The sequence below is a fragment of the Heterodontus francisci genome, chromosome 36 (genome assembly GCF_036365525.1).
Source record: "Heterodontus francisci isolate sHetFra1 chromosome 36, sHetFra1.hap1, whole genome shotgun sequence".
NCBI classification, from domain to species: Eukaryota; Metazoa; Chordata; class Chondrichthyes; order Heterodontiformes; family Heterodontidae; genus Heterodontus; species Heterodontus francisci.
This window is the reverse complement of record NC_090406.1, coordinates 41,235,796-41,256,244: the sequence shown is the minus strand read 5'-3', so window position 1 is coordinate 41,256,244 and position 20,449 is coordinate 41,235,796. Positions and strand designations below refer to the sequence as shown.

Genomic DNA, 20,449 nt, shown 5'->3' with positions numbered 1-20,449 from the left:
CAAACTCACATTTAATGGTACTCTGCCTCGTTATTGAAGAGAATGCTTCATCTAGTTGGTTTAGTAATATCCTCTAATCCTAATATTGTTGTATTGCAGAGAAGTGTATTCAAACTAGAACTTAGGGTGGCATAGTGTGTGAAGAATCTGTTTTAATAGTACTTTAAAGCAGAGATTAGCCATCATGTGTGCTTCTGAATGCTATTGGTAGAGCCTGGAAACAGATCTCTAGCCTGCCCTCTTGGCTGGGGTTGCTGTATTATATTGGGTAATTATGGGGCAGGAAATTGGATAAGTTTACTTTTGTATCTGAGAATCTTAGTCCCAGCGTCTGCTGTGCTATGGAAATTTTGCATTACGAACTGTTTTACTTGATTCCTCTGTTTGAAGGTGAGTGAATCAGGAGTTCACAGACCACACGTGGCAGGAATTCATGGTCGAAGCAATGATGGAGCGTATTCCCTTGTGCTTGCAGGAGGCTATGAAGATGATGTGGTGAGTAGGACAAATTAACATCTAAGGCTGGAGTTGTGAATCCATTTATTTTTAAATTGTGCTCTTTAAATGCTGTTACTGTGGCAAAATAGACTCCTAGGATAATGACACAAGGCTGTTTGGCCTATTGTGCCTCTCCTGGCTCTTTGAAACAGCAATCCAATTAGTCCCATTCCCCTGCTGTTTTCCCCATATCACTGCAAATTTTTCCCCTTCAAATATTTATCCAATTCCTGTTTGAAAGTTATTGTAATTTGATTCCACCATCCTTTCAGACAATGCATTCCAAATCATTATAACCCTGTGTAGTTTCTTTTTCCTCATGTCACCATTGGTACTTTTGCCAATTACAGTAATTCTGTGTCATAGAGTTATACAGCACAGAAACAGGCCCTTCGGCCCATCGTGTCTGTGCCGGCTATCAAATACCTAACTATTGTAAACCCATTTTCCAGCACTTGGCCCATAGCCTTGTACGCTATGGCGTTTCAAGTGCTCATCTAAATATTTCTTAAATGTGAGGGTTCCTGCCTCTACCATTCTTCAGGCAGTGCGTTGCAGATTCCAACCACCCTCTGGGTGAAAAAATTTTTCCTCAAATCCCCTCTAAACCTCCTGCCCCTTACCTTAAATCTATGCCCCCTGGTTCTTGACACCTCCGCTAAGGGAAAAAGTTTCTCCCTATCTACCGTATCAATGCCCCTCATAATTTTGTATACCTCAGTCATATCTCCCCTCAGCCTTCTCTGCTCTAAGGAAAACAACCCCAGCCTTTTCAGTCTCTCTTCATAGCTGAAATGCTCCAGCCCACGCAACATCCTGGTAAATCTCCTCTGCACCCTCTCCAGTACAAACACATTCTTCATATAGTGCGGTGCCCAGAGCTGTACACAGTACTCCAGCTGTGGCCTAACTAGTGTTTTATACAGCTCCATCATCATAACCTCCCTGCTGTTAAATTCTATGCCTCGGCTAATAAAGGCAAGTATTCCATATGCTTTCCTAACCACCTTATCTACCCATGCTGCTGCCTTCAGTGATCTATGGACAAGTACACCAAGGTCCCTCTGACCCTCTGTACTTCCAAGGGTCCTACCATCCATTGTATATTCCCTTGCCTTGTTAGTCCTCCCAAAATGCATCACCTCGCACTTCTCAGGATTAAATTCCATTTGCCACAGCTCCACCCATCTTACCAGCCCATCTATATCATCTTGTAATCTAATGCTTTCCTCCTCACTACTTACGACACCACCAATTTTTGTGTCATCTGTGAAGTTATTGATCATACCTCCTATATTCATGTCTAAATCATTAATGTACACTACAAAGAGCAAGGGTCCCAGCACCGATCCCTGCGGTACACCACTGGTCACAGGCTTCCACTCGACCATTACCCTCTGTCTCCTGCCACTAAGTCAATTTTGGATCCAATTTGCCAAATTGTCCTGGATCCCATGGGCTCTTACCTCCTTAACCAATCTCCCATGCGGGACCTTATCAAAAGCCTTACTGAAGTCCATGTAGACTATATCAACTGCTTTACCCATGTCTACACATTTCGTCACCGCCTCAAAAAATTCAGTCTAGTCAGACACGATCTCCCCCTGACAAAGCCATGCTGACTATCCTTGATTAATCCCTGCCTCTCCAAGTGGAGACTAATCCTGTTCCTCAGAATTTTTTCCAATATTTTCCCTACCACTGATGCTAGACTCACCAGCCTGTAATTACCTGGTTTATCCCTGCTACCCTTCTTGAATAATGGTACCACATTCGCTGTCCTCCAATCCTTTGGTACCTCTCCTGTGGCCAGAGAGGTTTTGAAAATTTGTGTCAGAGGCCCTGCAATCTGCTATCTTGGCTCACATAACAGCCTGGGACATATCTCATCTCGGCCTGGGGATTTATCCACTTTTAAGCCTGCTGAAACAGCTAATACTTCCTCCCTTTCAATGCTGATATGTTCAAGTACATCACAATCCCCCTCCCTGATCTCTACACCTACATTGTCCTTCTCCATAGCGAACACAGATGAAAAGTAATCATTTAAAACCTCGCCTACGTCCTCCCGCTCCACGCACAGATTGCCACTTTGGTCCCTAATGGACTGTACCCTTTCCCTGGTTATCCTCTTGCTCTTAATATACTTATAAAATGCCGTAGGATTTTCCTTTCTCTTGCCTGTCAGTGTTTTTCATGACCCTCTTCACTCTCCTAATTACTTTTTTAAGTACCCCCTACACTTTCTATACTCCTAGTGCCTCCACTGTTTTCAGCACTCTGAATCTGCCATAAGCCTCTTTTTGTTTTTACTGATCCAATCCTGTATATCCCTTGACATCCAGGGTTCCCTGGACTTGTTGGTCCTACCCTTCACTTTAATGGGTACATGTCCTCTGGTTGCCAACTCTCCTGCCACTGGAAACCAGTTTCTCCTTCATTATTCTGTTAAAACATTAATGATTTGGAACACCTCTATCAAATCTCCTCATAACCTCTTTGCTCTGAGGAGAGCAACCTTAGCTTCTCTAGTCTCTTTAATACAAGAAGTCTTTCATCCCTTTTACCATTCTAGTCAATCTGTGCCCTCTCTAAACCTTTGACAGCCATCCTAGCGTGTGGTGCTCAGAATTGGCCAGAATACTCCAGCTGGAACTTCATGATTTTTTTTTCCTGATAAATGTTTGGCATAGCTTCCTTGTTCTGTCTCTATTTATAAAGCCACAGATCCCATATACCTTTTTAACAGCCTTCTCAACTTATCCTGCCACCTTCAATGACCTGTATGCATGTACCCTCTTTAAAATTGTACCCCTTTGGTTTCTATTGTCTCTCTCCAATATTCCTACCAAAATTAATCACTTCACCCTTCTCTGCATTAGATTGCATCTGCTGTGTGTGCCCATTTCACCAGTCTGTCTATATATCTCCTACTATTGTCCCCACTTAACTACATTCCCAGTTTTGCGTCATCTGCAAACTTTGAAATTATGCCCTACATATCCAAGTCCTGCACATCAATATATATCAAAAGGAGCAATGGTTACAATACTGACCGCTGGGGCACACCACTGCACTGCCCTCCGGTCTGAAAAACAACCGCTCACATCTACTCTGCTTTCTGTTGCTTGGCTAATATCGTATACGTGCAGCCATTGCCCCTTTAGTCCAATGCGCTTCAATTTTGGTAATGAGTACATTATCAAATGCCTTTTGACAGTCATATATACAACAAAAACCTTCATCAAGTCCTCTGTTACTTTAACAAAGAGCTCAATCAAGCTAGTCAAACACAATTTGCCTTTAACACATTTATGCAGGCCGTCACTTATTAACACATATTTTTCTAAGTGATCATTGATTTTGTCTCACCATTTTCTCAAAGTTTCCCCACCACCAACTTTGGGCTGATTGTCCTGTAGTTGCCAGTTTTATCCCTCTCCCTTCTTTGAACAGGGTGTGAAATTTGCGATTCTCCATTCCTCTGTCAGTCTCAGGAAGATTGAGGCCAAAGCCTCAGTTATCTCCACTATTAACATAGAAAAAAAACATAGAAAATAGGAGCAGGAGTAGGCCATTTGGCCCTTCAGGCCTGCTCCGCCATTCAAAAAAGGTCATGGCTGATCGTCTAATTCAGTAACCTGTTCCCGCTTTCTCCCCATATCCCTTGATCCCTTTGGCATTAAGATATCTATCTCCTTCTTGAATATATTTAATGACTAGGCCTCCACTGCCTTCTGCGCTAGAGAATTCCACAGGTTCACCACCCTCTGAGCGAAGAAATTTCTCCTCGTCTTGCTTCTGAATGGCATACCCCGTATCCTGAGACTGTGACCCCTGGTTCTGGACTCCCCAGCCATCGGGAACATCCTCCCTGCATCTAGCCTGTCTAGTCCTGTTAGAATTTTATAGGTTTCTTTGAGATCCCCTCTCATTCTTCTAAACTCTGGTGAATATAGGCCTAGTCGACCCAATCTCTCCTCATACGTCAATCCTGCTATCCCAGGAATCAGCCTAGTCAATCGTCTTTGCACTCCTTCCATGTCAAGAACATCCTTCCTCCGATAAGGAGACCAAAACTGCACACAATACTCCAGATGTGGTCTCACCAAGGCCCTGTGTATAACTGCTTTAAGACATCCTTGCTCCTATACTCAAATCCTCTTGCAATGAAGGCCAACATACCATTCGCTTTCCTAACTGCTTGCTGCACCTGAATGCTTGCTTTCAGTGACAGGTGTACAAGGACACCCAGTTCTTGTTGCACCTTCCCCTTTCCCAATCTATCACCATTCAGATAATCTGCCTTTCTGTTTTTACAACCAAAGTGGACAACCTCACATTTATCCACATTATACTGCACCTGCCATGCATTTGCCCACTCACCCAATTTGTCCAAATCACATTGGAGCCTCTTTGCATCCTCCTCGCAGCCCCCCAGCTTTGTGTCGTCTGCAAACTTGGAAATGTTACATTTAGTTCCCTCACCCAAGTCATTAATATATATTGTGAATAGCCGGGACCCAAGCACTGATCCCTGCGGTACCCCACTATGTTTTTGCTTGCACGAGTAGTCAATCTTTGCCCGCACGCTTGATGTAGCAATGCGGAGTATTTTTGGATAGATGTCCATCGACAGAAGAGATCTTGGTCTCTCTTCCCCCTCTCCCCTGGCTCTCTCGATGTATGAATCTCTCTCTGTGTACCGCTCCCCCTGCGCGCTCTCTGTGTACCTCTTTTTCTTCCCCCCCTCCACCCACACCGCGCTCTCTCTCTGTACCTTCACCCCCCCCCCCCCACCGCGCGCTCTCTGTGTACCTCGCCCCCCGCACGCGCTCTCTGTACCTCGCCCCCCCGCGCGCTCTCTCTGTGTACCTCTCCCTCCTCCCCCTCTCCCCACCCACCTGAGGTGGTCATTCCTACAAATGGATACTTGGCATGCCTGTTTTATTTAAGTTGGGGCGAGTGGAGGCAGGAACCTGCTGAGTGCACAGGATACAGGACATTTATTGAATTGCGCAATAGCACCAGGGGCGGCCAATCCCAGAGCACCTGCGCCATGTTCTACCTATCACAGAGTGACCAATGGCAGACAGGGGTCCCCTGCCTGTCATTCGCAGGTCCCACTTACCCCTCTGACATACAGGGGATCCGTCTATCAGAACCGAGCCACAGGCAGTTTGGCAGGCCAGATGGAAACCTTCGGCGGGATGTATGTTGGACAACCTTGTTCTAAACATTAAATGGCAAGATAAGGAAAGAAATGGAGTAAGTATGCTTTGGGGTGAAAAATCTCCCACTGTACATTTTGGCACACATTTAAATCCCCTATCCACACCACATGTACATTTTGGCTGTCTCTTACTGAAGCTTTGTGTGGATTCTAACTTGAGACTTTTAATTGCAGTGTTCTAGTTTTTGGTATCGGAGTCCAACATCCTGATTTAACTTGTCTGTAAAACAACGTGCATTAGTTGACCTTGATTTATATCCAGTAACAAACTCGTCTTAAAACAATGTGTTGTGCGAAGCAATCGTATCATGTAAAAATGATTGTCAGACCACAGTACATTATGGATGCAAAATTATGAAAGCTTCTTTATTACTATATGTGTAGGAGTTAAGTGTAACCCAATAATAAAAAGGTATAATTGGCATAAATCTCAGTGAAATTGCCTTTCATTTGGGAGCTGGGGAGTGGCGAGAGGAGACTTTAATTGCGGGTAGTAGATATCCAGGCCTTGTTTGGGTGCTGATCACAAAGTGACTTTTGGTCATAAGTTTTGACATCACTCCTTGGAATCTGCTAAAACTATGGAAAATACTTTTAAAGAACAATTGAGAACTCTGCTGAAAAGGTGGAGATGACTGTTGAACCCTTCCTTGTCCAGGATCATGGTGGTGACTTCACCTATACAGGAAGTGGTGGTCGAGACCTGTCCGGGAACAAACGTACAGCAGAACAATCATGTGATCAGAAGCTGACCAACATGAACAGGTTGGCCCTTTTTTTTGTCACTAATTCAAGAAAATGAAAGGTAAAAATGATTTTTACTTCAAGAATGGTTTTAATTTTGCCATTGCTTAATAAAGAGAAATCTGAACAGTACTGAGTTTTTGGTGTATGTGCTGTGTTTGTGCATTTATGGAGCTGGAGATTATTGATAAAAATGGGTTCTGGATTTTTCTCGACTTCTGATGAATTGGTTAAAAAGTTAATCCGGTTTACATCCTCTACGTATGGGTGTTGATTCAGAGACCTGTGCTCATCTTACTGGAGCGAATAGTTTGTTTTATATTCAAGTGAAATGTTTGCAAACCCAAATGTGAGTTTCTTGTATTGAAGCCTTTTGCTTTTTTTTTAAATATACAATTTAGTTTAGTTCATGCCCTCATCTTCACTCCCAAGTATGTCACTGATATTCCCATCAAAAATGTAAGCTCTTTTTCCAATTAATTTGTGCATACTGAACATATATTTTTAAATTGCACATTTTGGTTAAGTACTGTATTGATGTATAAATGTATAGTTTGCTATATAAAGGAAATGGAGAGTAACTTTTTTTTGCAGGGCTCTGGCTCTGAACTGTAATGCTCCCATTAATGACAAAGTGGGAGCTGACGCTAAAGATTGGAGAGCTGGAAAATCAGTCAGAGTTGTGAGAAGCGCCAAAGGCCGCAAACACAGCAAGTATGCACCAGAAGAAGGGAACCGTTATGATGGCATTTATAAGGTGCGTACAAGATAATTTATGAAGTTTTTAATTTGTATGCTTTCTTTAGCTTTTGGAACTGGAACGTTAAAATTAGCGATGTTGGTAATTTTGTTTTCATGTTCCTCAAATTTGGTAGGCCATGGGAAAGGTACTTGGATCCTAGTTCCCGCTGCATATGAATTAGAAGCAGGAGTAGGCCACTCGGCCCCTCGAGCCTGCTCCACCATTCAACAAGATCGTGGCTGATCTGATTGTAACCTCAACTCCACATTCCCGTCTACCCACAATAAATTTTCACCCCCTTGCTTATCAAGAATCTATCTATCTCTGACTTAAAAATATTCAAAGACTCTGTTTCCATCGCCTTTTGAGGAAGAGAGTTCCAAAGGCTCTCAACTCTGAGAGAAAACATTTCTCCTCATCTGTCTTAAATGGGCGACCTCTTATTTTTAAACAGTTAGCCCCAGTTCTAGATTCTCCCACAAGGGGAAACATCCTTTGCACATCCACCCTGTCAAGACCCCTCAGCATCTTGTATGTTTCAATCAAGTCACCTCTTACTGTTCTAAACTCCAGCAGATACAAGCCTAGCCTGTCCAACCTTTCCTCACGACAACCCGCCCATTCCATATATTAGTCTAGTAAACCTTCTCTGTACTGCTTCCAAAGCATTTACAGCCTTCCTTAAATAAGGACACCAATACTGTACACAGTATTCCAGATGTGGTCTCAACAATGCCTTGCATAACTGAAGTATGACCTCCCTTCTTTTGTGTTCCAATTCCCCTTGCAAAAAATGATAACATTCTGTTAGCTTTCCTAATTTCCTCCTGTACCTGCATACTGTTTGTGATTCATGCACTAGGACACCCAGATCCCTCTGCATCTCAGAGCTCTGTAATCTCTCACCATGTAGATGATGTGCCTTTTTTTTATTATTCCTGCCAAAATGGACAATTTCACATTTTTGCACATTATACTCTGTTAGCCAGATCTTTGCCCACTCACATAACCTATCTATATCCCTTTGTAGCCTCCTTATGTCCTCTTCACAAGTTACTTTCCAACCTATCTTTTGTGTCATCAGCAAATTTAGTAACCATGCCTTTGGTCCCTTCATCCAAGACATTTATATAAATTGTAAAAAGTTGAGGCCCCAGCACTGATCCCTACGACCTGCCACTTGTTACATCTTGCCAACCAGAAAATGACCCATTTATGCCTACTCTCTGTTTCCTGTTAGCTAGCCAAACTTCTATCCATGCCACTATGTTACCCGCCCCCCCCCCCCCCCCCACCCAAATCATGCGCTCTTATTTCCGCAATAACCTTTGTGGCGTCTTATCAAATGCCTTCTGGAAATCTAAGTACAGTACATCCACCGGTTCCCCTTTATCCACAGCACATGTTACTTCTTCAGAGAACTCCAATAAATTGGTCAACCATGACTTCCCTTTCATTAGTGCTGTGTATAACTGATATGTGTAGCTAATATTTTAATTTTGAGGTTTCCTTTTCCAAATTTTCTCGCGTTAGTCCCAGGTTGGCCTGTAATGCTAATCTATCAACGCAAATAACTTTTTGTATTGATTTCTTGTATTGTTACATTTAGGTCATTTCTGGGTTGCAGCTATAACCTGCAATTGGTTTAAGCTAATTAAACTAATCTGTTATATTAAAGATCGCATAGATATGACCTATAATTGGACAAATGTTTGAATTGATAGCTTTCTCAAGATTTTTTTTAAAAAGTACAGTTCACCTTAGCTGTAATTCTGGTTTGAGGAAGGTGAGGGATGGAAAAGAAAACAGAAACCTTGTTTGAGTTATGTGGCAATTTTTTCTGAACAGGTGGTGAAATATTGGCCGGAGAAGGGCAAGTCTGGTTTCTTGGTATGGAGATACCTGTTAAAAAGGGATGATGAAGAACCAGCTCCATGGACCAAAGATGGCAAGGAAAGGATGAAAAAGCTAGGAATAACTATGCAGGTAACTTTTAGTCTTAACTGTTTTATGATCTAATGGGTTGCAACCAGTATGAGCTAGCAAAATTGGTATTGCCTAACTTTTTCAGCAGACAGCAAATTGCAGCTGGGCTAAGACATGAATTTTCAGTGTTTGCTTTAATTGAGGAATATGTTCCATTAACAAATTTTGTGTAATAGTATCCTGAAGGTTACCTTGACTCTGTTGCCAATAAAGAGAGAGAGAAGGAGAATAAAAAGCGAGATGAAGATCCTGAGCCAACACCAAGCAAAAGGAAAAGAAAATCTAGTGCAGGTCTGTATTTTAAAGTTGGAAAACCTCAAGCTATTGCTAAGTTTTCGCCTGGTGAATATCCTACAGTCCAGGCTGATAGAGCACTTCTATCAGCATGTGTTCATAAAATGCTATACAGATTTTGTTTTGCATAGATTCTGAATATAAGTTCTTCTTCATCTTGCCTTAGGCCGTTCTTGCTAAATTGGGGCTGGTGCATTGAGAAAATATTATTTTAAAGTAGAGATATGTGGGAGAGTTACAGTAGTCAGTCTTTTTTTTAAATATAATAAAAAGACACCTGAAATTTCTGTTCACCTCATCTAACCTAAAAGTTGTCTTGGAATAACCTGGTACAATTAAGTAAAATAGTCGTCTTGACTTTTTCTCTTTTTTTAAAGAAAATTTAAGTAGCCCAATTATAGATTCACACTTTATGAACAGAAAAATGCTGCTGACCCTCTAACCATCTAAGTTACAGATTTCAGTGAGATTGCCCTGCTGGCTACAAAGGATTGGTGAAGAGAACACGAAGATGTGAAAGGAAGTGAAAAACTTGCATTAAATTAAATCTCAAGATTCCCTTTCCCTTTTTAAGGGAAGGGTACAGTGGTGTAGTGTTTATTTCAGGACTAGTAATCCAGAGGCCTAAATTTATAATTGAGAGAACGTGTTATCAATGCCTACTGAATTACTCTGGCATCTTGGTAGCCTAGGCAATTTTGACCACCTTTTGTGTTTATGTGCAGAAAAATATTCTGAAGATGAGACTTTTCTTTGCCCCCAACCCCAGATCCCAATATTCTAGATGGACATGCTACATTCAGATGGGAAATTTATTCCCTGTCTCCCAGTGACATTCTGAAACAGTCTGCCAGTAGGTGCTCCACGGTGCTATTTTTCTTTACACTGTTGAAAAATAGCCAGCTATGATGGGTAGTTTGAATGTGAATGATTACAGTCGTGAACTTGAATCAAGTCATGTGTAACATTGGAACTGTAATATGCTACACTGCTGTTCGAGTTCTTTCCAAATCTCAAATAGATTCTTCCCTAACTTTTTTTCGCACCCCTCTTCATTTTGACATGATGCTGAATCAGTTAATAGGAAAATTTTTTTGATCAACAAATATAACAAATTCTGGATGGTAAAACAGGCATGAATGCCACAAAAATGAAATCAGTGATTCTTGACAATGCAACCGGCCGCTGACTACGTCAGACTGCGCCAAGATGCGCACATGTGCAAACCGGCTCCTGCTGTCTGTGTTCCGCATTGCCAGGACTGGTTGGCGCGTGCACAGATGACGTCATCGCATAATGCGGGGGAGAGGGTGGGGGGGGATGCGGGGAGAGAGGGGCCGAAGACCTTTAGTGGTGGAGGGTGTAGGTGCGCATTCCTCCTCCCCCACCCCGGCCGCTTTCTCCCCACTCTTTTCCCCCCCCCCCGCCTCCCCCAGCCCCCTCGCTGTCTCCGGCCATTGTGTGCTGCCATGGGTTTACGTTGCCTTTGTGTGATTATTTCAGCAGCGACATCTTTAGACCTGGTAGCCACCTGAACGTCGCAGCCTGTGACGCTTTAGTGGAACAGGCTGCATTTGCGCATGGGCCAGTACACTGCCACCTAGTGGCTGTGTTGTCAGCAAACGCAGCCAAATGAAATATGTATGTCTATAACTTTAAGAAACTGTTTACTGGTACAACTTGATACCCGTAATCTGAACATTTAAATAGTTTGGAGTAACAATTGATCTAAGAGTTCAGGGGTGGAGTTTCTGGAGGTTTAGGATTGGGAATGACTTTCACTTTAACATTGGGTAAAGGAGCAAAATTGCAAGTTAATCAGAAGCTGCAAGAAGTTGCTGATGTGCTTGGTAGGTTAGAAAGTAATCACTCGGTATAGCTTCTGCATATAGTAATCTAAGACTTGAACAAACCATTTGTTAAATCTGGAAATACATAGCCAGTCTGGCAGCATCTGTGGAGAGAGAAGCAGAATTAATGTTTCAGGTCAGTGACCCTTCTTCAGAACTGTCCGATATAAGGAATGTAAAAGATTTTAAGCAAGTAAAGCGGGGGTGGGGTAAGAGGTAACAAAAGAGAAGGTGTTGAGAGGACAAGGTCACAGAATAGCTGACCAGAAGGTCATGGAGCAAAGGCATATTGTTGACAACGCGATCGGCAGGTGGTGCTGTTTTGGCACATGCGCAAATACAGCATGTGCCACGAAAACGTCACCGCTTGCGACTGTAGCAGCTGCCAGGACTACAATGGCCGGAGTGAGAGAGTGGAGCGGGCCGGGGAGAGCAGCGCGGGGAGACCAGCGGTAGCGGGGCGGGGGAAAGAGGGTGACTGTGACGGGGAGGAGGAGAGGGGGGAAGGGAGAAGAGAAGAGGGGGGAAGGAAGGGAGGGGGAGGAAGGAGGGAGGGGTAAAGAAGGGGGAGAGCTGGGGGAAGTGGGGGGGAGGGGGAGGAAGAGGAGAGAGTGGGGGGGGGGTGGGAAGCAGCGGAGCGGAAGAGGAGTGCCTTTTTCTGTGCATGCGCCATAAACACAACAGCAAAAGACTTACCGGCCAGTCCCTGGACCCGGCGACATCAAGGTCTTCGCATGCTCACTCCCCGCAGCTCTCTACGGCCTCTCGCTTCCGGCCCTCTCCATTCAGCCGTTCCCTCCAGCTGCGGATGTCCAATCCAGTTGCTTTATCCCCTACCCAGTTGCTTTCTCCCCTACTTCTCCACCGTACTTCAGGCATTGCAACTGTCTGGTCCCTGCATTTTGCATGCTCCCTCTCCCCACCCCTCCCCGCTCTCCCCACCCCTCTTCACCCATTCCCCCCTACCTCCATCCCTCCACCACCCCCCCTACCTCCACCCCTCCACCATAGTTGAATATCTGAAGTGCAGTTGCAAAGTCGGGGAAATAGCATGCAAAACAAAACCTCAACAATTCTGGGTTTAATTGTTGAAAAAATTTTATTAAGTTCATTAAGTATCCGAGGAACTGCTGTGCATGGATGCATGAGTGTTGTGTCCAGCATTCCCGTGAGACAGACAGGCCGAGTCTCTGCTATGCACAGCTAAAGAGAATGTTCCTGGAGAGCCTTGTGGTGAATGAACGCTTGGCTCTCTATTCCACTACTGTATTGCCCATGTGAAGAAGGCAAAGTCACAAGAGTCTGAGTTCAGTCTATTCTTGGTGAATGTTCCCCAAGCGCATCCCAATGTGCATTCCCAATTCATCCATGAATGCAATGTTCCTTTCCACATCGTGACGAGCTCCGCAGCATGATCCAGTTGCCTTCGTTGCTTGAATGCTGACCGTAAGTCTCGAGGATTGTTTTCTCGATGGCATGTTTTACATGAAAAGAAAAAAAGCAAATCAGAGTCAGAGCTTGCCTCCCTCCATCCACTGAAATTACTGTTGCGCACACCTTTTTAAGTTCTGCAGTGAAGGCACCAATTGATAACGTCGCCAATGAAGCACTTATTACCCACCTCAGATGCAGGAATCATCACATCCTTGCGTCATCTCCTGCACTGCCTCCTTTGCTGGAATGCCGTCCTTAAGTGTCAAGGATTGTTTTCTCAAGGGCACATTTTACATGAAAGGAAATAATGAAAGAACATCAGTGTCAGAGCTTCCCTCCCTCCAATGAAATTACTGTTGCGCATGCTTTATGCTCTGCAGTATAGGCCAATGAATCACTTAGTACCCACCTCGGCTGTAGGAGTCAGGATGATGTAACTGCCCCTATCTCGTGATGGTTCAATGCTGCTCTCAGGGAAAACATGAATGATGTGAGGGTGCTGGAAAAAGAAGCACATTTCTTTTGGACTATGAACATAAAGCTGGCCATTTAGCCCAGCTGTTCCCTGCTAGTGGTTATGCTACTCGTACGTCTTCCCATCCATTCCCATTTAATCCTGTCTACTACTATCAGCATCATCCTCCATTTCTTTCACTGTTATCTACCTTTGCCTTAAAGCAACACTGAGGATGGAGAATGGTGTGGCTGCACTCCCACCTCACCAGTTGTGTACGCAGCAAGAGCATTCATATTTGTGCTACCACTGGACACGGCATGCTTGTTTCTTTTAGTGCTCAGTCTCTTCTTGCTGAATGTTCCCCAAGTGCTTGACCCCTTTGGACGCCTTCTCTGCTTGACAGGCAGCAGCTGGCAATTGCGGAGTCTCACAAGGCTCTGCATGGTTGTTTCAAGGGCGGATGGGGAAACATGTGGCTGTGTGTCCACGTGCACTGCTTGGATGGGTGTAGGAACAGGTGACTGTGTAACTGAACAGCAAGGAGAGGGTACCGCAGGTGGGGGAAGTGGAGCTTTGAACAGGCAGGCGTATGTATGGTCCATCAGATCATTAGGCCAGGGGGTGAAACGCTCAGGATCGATGGATTGTGGCACGCGACTGATGTCCAGTGCATGGCCACCTCCATCCGAAGGTGCTTCTGGGCAATTGTTGGGCAAATTAATTGGCTCCATCTCATCAGCCAGTCCTTGTGTTTATGGCGCATGCACAGAAAAAGGCACTCCCCTTCCGCTCCGCTGCTCCCCCCCGACCTCCCTTCTTCCCTTCCCTCCCTCCCTCCCTCCCTTCCCTCCCTCCCTCCCTTCCCTCCTTCCCTCCCTCCCTTTCTTCCCTCCCTCCCTCCCCTCCTTCCCTCCCTTCTCTCCTTCCCTCCCTTCTCTCCTTCCCTCCCTTCTCTCCTTCCCTCCCTTCTCTCCTTCCCTCCCCCCCTTCCTTCCTCCTCCCTCCCTTGAAATGTTTTCAGACCAACTTAACAACAGGGACTGGAGCACATGCGGTGCCCCAGACAATGTAAATATTTTCAGAGCAACTTACCTTGGAACAATCTCCTCTGTCTAATAAAAATGAAGCAAATGTCCAAAATGACTAAATAATTGAGATAAAATGCCCGACGAAACCTCTCCTTCCATTTTCAAAAACTCGCGCCGAAGCTTTCGGGAGATTGACGCACATGCGCACACGGGCTCCGGCCACCTGCGCATGCGCTGCGGTCCGGCTTGCCAGGACCAGTTTGCGCATGCGCAGAGGGCCAACCGGGCGTGTTCCCCGAGGAAGATGACGTTGCGCGATGATGTCATCTGCGCATGCGCAAACTGGTCCTGGCTATCCGGACCGCCGCGCATGCGCAGAGGGCCTGAGACCGTGTGCGCACCGCGGCGCATCCTGATGACGTAGCGTTGTCATCAATCACTTTGATATATTAATGGTGTGCTGAAAGACAAAGCATTAGTACAGAAAGGGTGTTAATGGACTGAAAACTGAACAGCCACAAGCACAAACATGAAAAAAACAGTGGGTAGGCACAGTAGAAACAAACTGAACAAACTAAAATAAAATAAACACAAAGAAGAAAAAATAACTAAAAATAAAAGAAAATGGGGGGGCCTGTCATGCTCTGAAATTATTGAACTCCGTGTTCAGTCCGGCAGGCTGTCGCGTGCCTAATCGGTAAATGAGATGCTGTTCCTTGAGCTTGCGTTGATGTTCACTGGAACACTGCAGCAATCCCTGGACAGAGATGAGAGCAGGGGGGGGGGGGGGTGTTGATATGGCCGGCAACGAGAAGCTCAGGGTCATGCTTGCAGACTGAGCGGAGGTGTTCCGCCTTTGCTCCCTGACCGTCTGGTCAGCTATTCTGTGACCTTTTCCTATCAACACCCTCTCTTTTGTTATCTCTTGCCCCACCCCTGCTTTACTTGCTTAAAATCTTTTACTTTTCTTATATCTGCCAGTTCTGAAGAAGGGTCACTGACCTGAAACGTTAACTCTGCGCTCTCCACAGATGCTGTCAGACCTGCTGAGTATTTCCAGCGTTTCTTGTTTTTATTTCAGATTTCCAGCTTCCATAGTATTTTGCTTTTATTTTACATTTGTTAAATCTTCCTCCTAACCTAATAGAATAGAAACCAACTTTTCATCTGTATGCTGTTATTTTTTTAAAACTTGTGAAGACATTTCAAAAACACAACATTTAATAGTAACTTCGTGCCCCCCACCCTGACGTCACCAAATTCTTTGTGGAAAAAATGGTCAAAAAGATCATGAAACATGAGCACAAACCTTTTTACTGTCTTGTGGACTTGTTTCTACATTTTGATGATGCCTATCTTTGAAAACTTTTGTCTTTCCAGAGGAGGATATGTTTTCATCAACCTCATCACCAAAAGGCACCCCCAAGAAATTGAAGGTGGAAGCATTCAAGCTGACTGCCGAGCAGAAGAAACTCATAAAAGATGATGAAGTTAATAAGAAGGTGTGGGATGAAGCACTGTTATCTCTTAAGGATGGACCGGTAAGGATTGAACTCAGTTGCAAAATTTTGTATTGCAAGATTATAATTCTAAAGCAAACTTTTCCCTGACCTAGGAACATTGTTATAAAATAAATGAATTGAGGCTGGATGCTAAAGCAGCTTCTTAAAGCTTTCTAGATTGTATAGTCATCAGTATGTACCAGTACATTTAGCATCTTTTAACTTGCACTAGGATTCATGTACATCGTCAGGAACAGCAGGAGGGAACACTGAACATTAACCTCCGTAAATGAATGTTGCATTTTTAGGACATGGTGTGGAGATGGTCTGTCAATATCTAATAAAGATTGATGATTTGAAATTTGTTTCTCCAGAAATTCTTGTCAAAATTGGAGGAAACATTCTTGTGCATTTGTTGCCAGGAGGTGGTATTCCAGCCAATTACAACAGACTGTCAACACAATGTCTGTAAAGTAAGTACTGTAACCAGTAAACCAACCCACACTGTTAAACTAATCTAGATCATTTTCTTTATGGGATTATATTTAATTTGGCTTCAAGAGACATTGAATTTGCTGGTATCCATATATTTCTTGTCACAGGTGACACTCTGGTTCAGAATTGCATTTGTGTGTAAACCTGCTTTCCGAAATTGGGGTACTGAGAACTGCCTAGGAACTTTACTCAAACAGGATAATGATGTGGAATCAATTCAAGCGAATAGGAATGGTTGGACTGTAAATATAGGAATAACTCGGTTGGCAAAGAGTACATTGCTGAGCCATACTGTGCAGGAAAGGTCTGAGATTGATTCACAGCTGGAGTATCAAACATGCAGTTAGCCTCGGGAGGGGAGGATGCAGAATGTGTTTCGTTTTCAACTGGAATGTAAATGTGGTTATCCGATAGGGGTTTGATTGGGTTTGGCTGTCAATAACCTGCTGTCATATACTATAGTATATAACATACTAATACACTGTTGTCATAGTCCTCAAGTTTCAGATAGATTTTTGTTTTCTTAGTTCTCTCATTTTACTGCTGAACTTGAGCAAGTGGCGAGTCTTGGGATGTAATCAGTAGTAATGCAGCAGCATTTATTGGAGGGACTGAAAATGCTGCCTTCCCAAACTTTAGTTGAAGGCAGTTGTAACTTGTCTATGTGACGTTGAACAAGCATTGTGATGACATGGAGGTGGTTATGTTGGAAAAGGTTGTGCATAGTTGATTATCATCAATATGTGTATGGTAGCTGATCCCATTCCTGTCGATAATGCTGTGAGATAAAGCGTGTAGTTTAGAGATAAGAGTGAGCCAAGATAGAATTTGACTCTTAAGGTGACACACTAAGGTTAGGACAAGAAATCAGCTCAATCTCACCATCACCTCTCTCGACCCCTCCACTTTTCCTGTTGTTTCATTACTCATCTGACATCTAGTACTGAGCAGAAATTTCTATCTCTTCCAGGAAGCTTAGAAAACATGTTATTACTTCTTGGGTTAGCATCAAGATTAGTTCTTGCATCACCAGTTTTCATATTGTCCTTGCAAACAGCTTTTCTGAAGTCCTCTTCATTAAGTAAATCCTCTGAAAATTTAAAGAATATTAAATCTGATCATTTTTGCTTTGAAATGATCACTTGTTCGAATCCATTAGAGATTTGGTTTGTTAACAATGATTCTCTTAATTTATGGATTCTTACTTTTCCCCTAGAGCTGTTTACAACGTTCTTTCAAGGCTGATGTGTACACCTGTCCTGCCTGCCGCTATGACATTGGCAAAAACTGCAGCATGGCAGTCAACAAAAGTCTGCAGACTCTTCTAACCCAACTGTTTCCAGGATATGGTAATGGACGGTGATGCCTTCGTCCTAAGATTGTTTGTTTGTTTGTTTTTTGCCTCTTATTTGCTGACGTTTTTTCAAGAGCATGGGCATTTTGGCCTGGGCAAATTGACTAATGAATCCAGGGTAGCTGACTTCCCATTCCCCAATCTATCTGTGTAGCACGTATGAATTTCAAAATCTTTGTGCTTATTTTGTTTTGTTTTTAGTCTAGGAGCTTGTCTAGATGTGCCGACCAATTTTATTGGTGTAACACTGCTGGGGGAAAAAAAAATTAAAAAAAAAAATACTACCTCAAAGTGGGGATAATTTTCTGGGGATTTTCTTTGGCCAGTGTAGGTTCAGCTGAACACTGCCTTTATAGTCAGCCTTGATTCTCTTGCTTGATGTTAAGCCATCACATAAGTGCCTTAGTCCTTGTTGAAGGCTGGGCTGTGAGCGACTTCCTAGCACTGATTTTTTTAAAAACTGCAAATAAATAGCACATTGGTTGACAAACCTAGTTGTTCAGATCAATTTATCAAAGTTATTTTAGCAGGGACTATGCAGGTTTTTTGATGCTGTTATTTTATAGAACAGTAACCTCTTATTTGTGGTTTGTAATTCAGAATTGTACACATTTTTCCTTGTTTATTGATGCTTATTGACCTGTTAATGGTCTTTTTCCTACCCTGGTTAACTGTGAAAAGCAATCCTTTATTAATTGAAATTTGTGAAAGGGGATGTAATCTGAGCAAAAGGGGACCTGCAACCTACATGTTTGTACTTGTAAATTAATTTTTTCCACAGGCACCCTCTTTCTCTAATGGCAATACCAAAGGATGCAGTATGGTACCTCAACATTGCATGGACATCATTTCATACATCAGATTTAGGCTTTTATGGAGTTAGACTGGACATAATCTAATTTGTTTAATTCCTTTTTTTAAAAATATTGTTTAAAGGTGCTAAATCAGTAGTAAAAGGCTGTGGAACTTTGTGGACTTCCATGGAAATTTTTCACTTGGTAAATGCTGTGTCTATATGTTGCCTTAAAATAAAGTTTCTTGCTTTTCACTTGTGGTTTTTATTTTTTGTACGCGAGTCCCTGAAGTATCAACTTTGCAGCTAGTAATATCAAATATATCTTACTTCTGTATTGAAAATTGGATGTGTTGTTGTATGATCTGCCCTCATTTTAAAACTGTAATATGTTGATACAGTTTATGTTCGACATTTAAGCCGCCATTGTCTTATTCTGGCTGTGACTGGATGTCTAGAATCTACAGTATGAAAATGACCTTTTGCTCCTTGGGCAATGCCACCCTGGGCCAAGGAGGGCGCATTGTCTTATGAGCCATCATTGGGTAATGCACAAATGTTCACAGGATAATATGCACTACATTTCAATTGCAGTACTTGTCATCTGTTTCACACTGCGGCAGAGATTGGAACTTGCTGGGACATAGTTGCTGCAAATCTATACTGCATTGTTCCATAATATGTAAGGTTCGTGTATATTGTGCAGCAGTACTTGTTTCTTTTCAGTTCAACAGTATAATTTTTTAAAAACTCTAATTGACATTTTTTAACCATCCCATGCAAGATAGCCAAGTTGCACTGCATTGTGAAACTACAAGCTTAAATTGAGGCTAGATGGTGACACTGGGTAGACTTGACTTTGAAAGGCATCATGGCCAAGTCTGATCCTTGCCTCACCCTGACTGCCATCGAACAGGGGTTACTGTATAACGGTTGGCATTAGGCACCCTACCATTTTCTGCCTTGTCTCCTCCATTGTCCAGAGACCAACTATAATGCCCCCAGTTGGTGCTCTGACTAACTCAACAGAGACTTGGAATTAAAGTAGTAATGTTGTGATCTGTATGGCTCAGTATGGTACTGTGATATTGCAGTCCCCCCAGTAAAACACATTGGTTCGGTGTTAAGTTGCGGTGAATAACTCGCCTCCTGACTCCCCAAAGTCTGTCCACAATCTACAAGGCACATGTCAGTAGTGTGATAAAATACTGTCCACATGCATGGATGACTGCAGCTCCAACAATATGAAGCTTGACAGCCAGGACAAAGTAGTCCACTTGATCACCCCACCCACCACCTTAAACATTCGCTCCCTCTTCCAGTGGCAGCAGTGTGTACCATATACAAGATGCACTGCAGCAACTCACCAAGGCTCCTTCGACAGCACCTTCCAGACCCACGGCCTCTACCACCGAGAAGGACAAGGGCAGCAGACGCGTGGGAACACCACCACTCCAAGTCACTCATCATCCTGACTTGGACCTATATTGCTGTTCCTTTACTGTAGCTGGGTCAAAATCCTGAAACTCCCTTCTTAACAACACTGTGGGTGTACCTACACAAGATGGAATGCAGCGGATCAAGAAGGTGGCTCACCAGCACCTTCTCGAGGCACAATTAGGGATGGGCAACAAATGTTGGCCTTGCCAGCACTGCTCACATCTCATGAAACAAAAAACTCTCCTGCATTTGTACAGTAGACTGGTATGCTGATTTTTTAAAATTTCCTTCTACTGAGGTGGCATAGCTGACATTTTTATAAAATGACATTTTATGAGAAGATGTTTAGTACCCACCTGTACTTCCTATGTCAGAGATGTAACAAATGGGTTAAGGACTCCAGCTAGGAAGGAACAGATGTTTGAGTGAATGGACTGAATGTGTGTGAAATAGTCTGTTTTTTGTAGATTGAACCTTGTAACTTGCCATGTCAACTGATCCTGCTGAACTCAGTTAATCCACACATTAAGAGCAAAGGTTGAGTTTATTGTGATTTCTAAAGTGGCATAAGGGCTGTACCTAAAGAACTCTTGGAGCAT

General features: G+C 43.4%; 1 protein-coding gene across 1 annotated transcript in view; it reads left to right on the top strand.

Moving 5' to 3' along the window:
* uhrf1 (ubiquitin-like with PHD and ring finger domains 1) overlaps window positions 1-18,665 on the top strand; it is a 39,218-nt gene extending 20,553 nt beyond the window's left edge. Inside the window, exons 9-16 of the mRNA XM_068016567.1 lie at window positions 391-495; window positions 6,390-6,496; window positions 7,070-7,232; window positions 9,066-9,203; window positions 9,380-9,494; window positions 15,647-15,807; window positions 16,143-16,241; window positions 17,480-18,665. Of these exons, the coding sequence (XP_067872668.1) occupies window positions 391-495; window positions 6,390-6,496; window positions 7,070-7,232; window positions 9,066-9,203; window positions 9,380-9,494; window positions 15,647-15,807; window positions 16,143-16,241; window positions 17,480-17,626 (1,035 nt within the window). The 3' untranslated portion in view covers window positions 17,627-18,665. The remainder of the gene's footprint in view (window positions 1-390; window positions 496-6,389; window positions 6,497-7,069; window positions 7,233-9,065; window positions 9,204-9,379; window positions 9,495-15,646; window positions 15,808-16,142; window positions 16,242-17,479) is intronic.
* The last annotated feature ends 1,784 nt before the right edge of the window (window positions 18,666-20,449 follow it).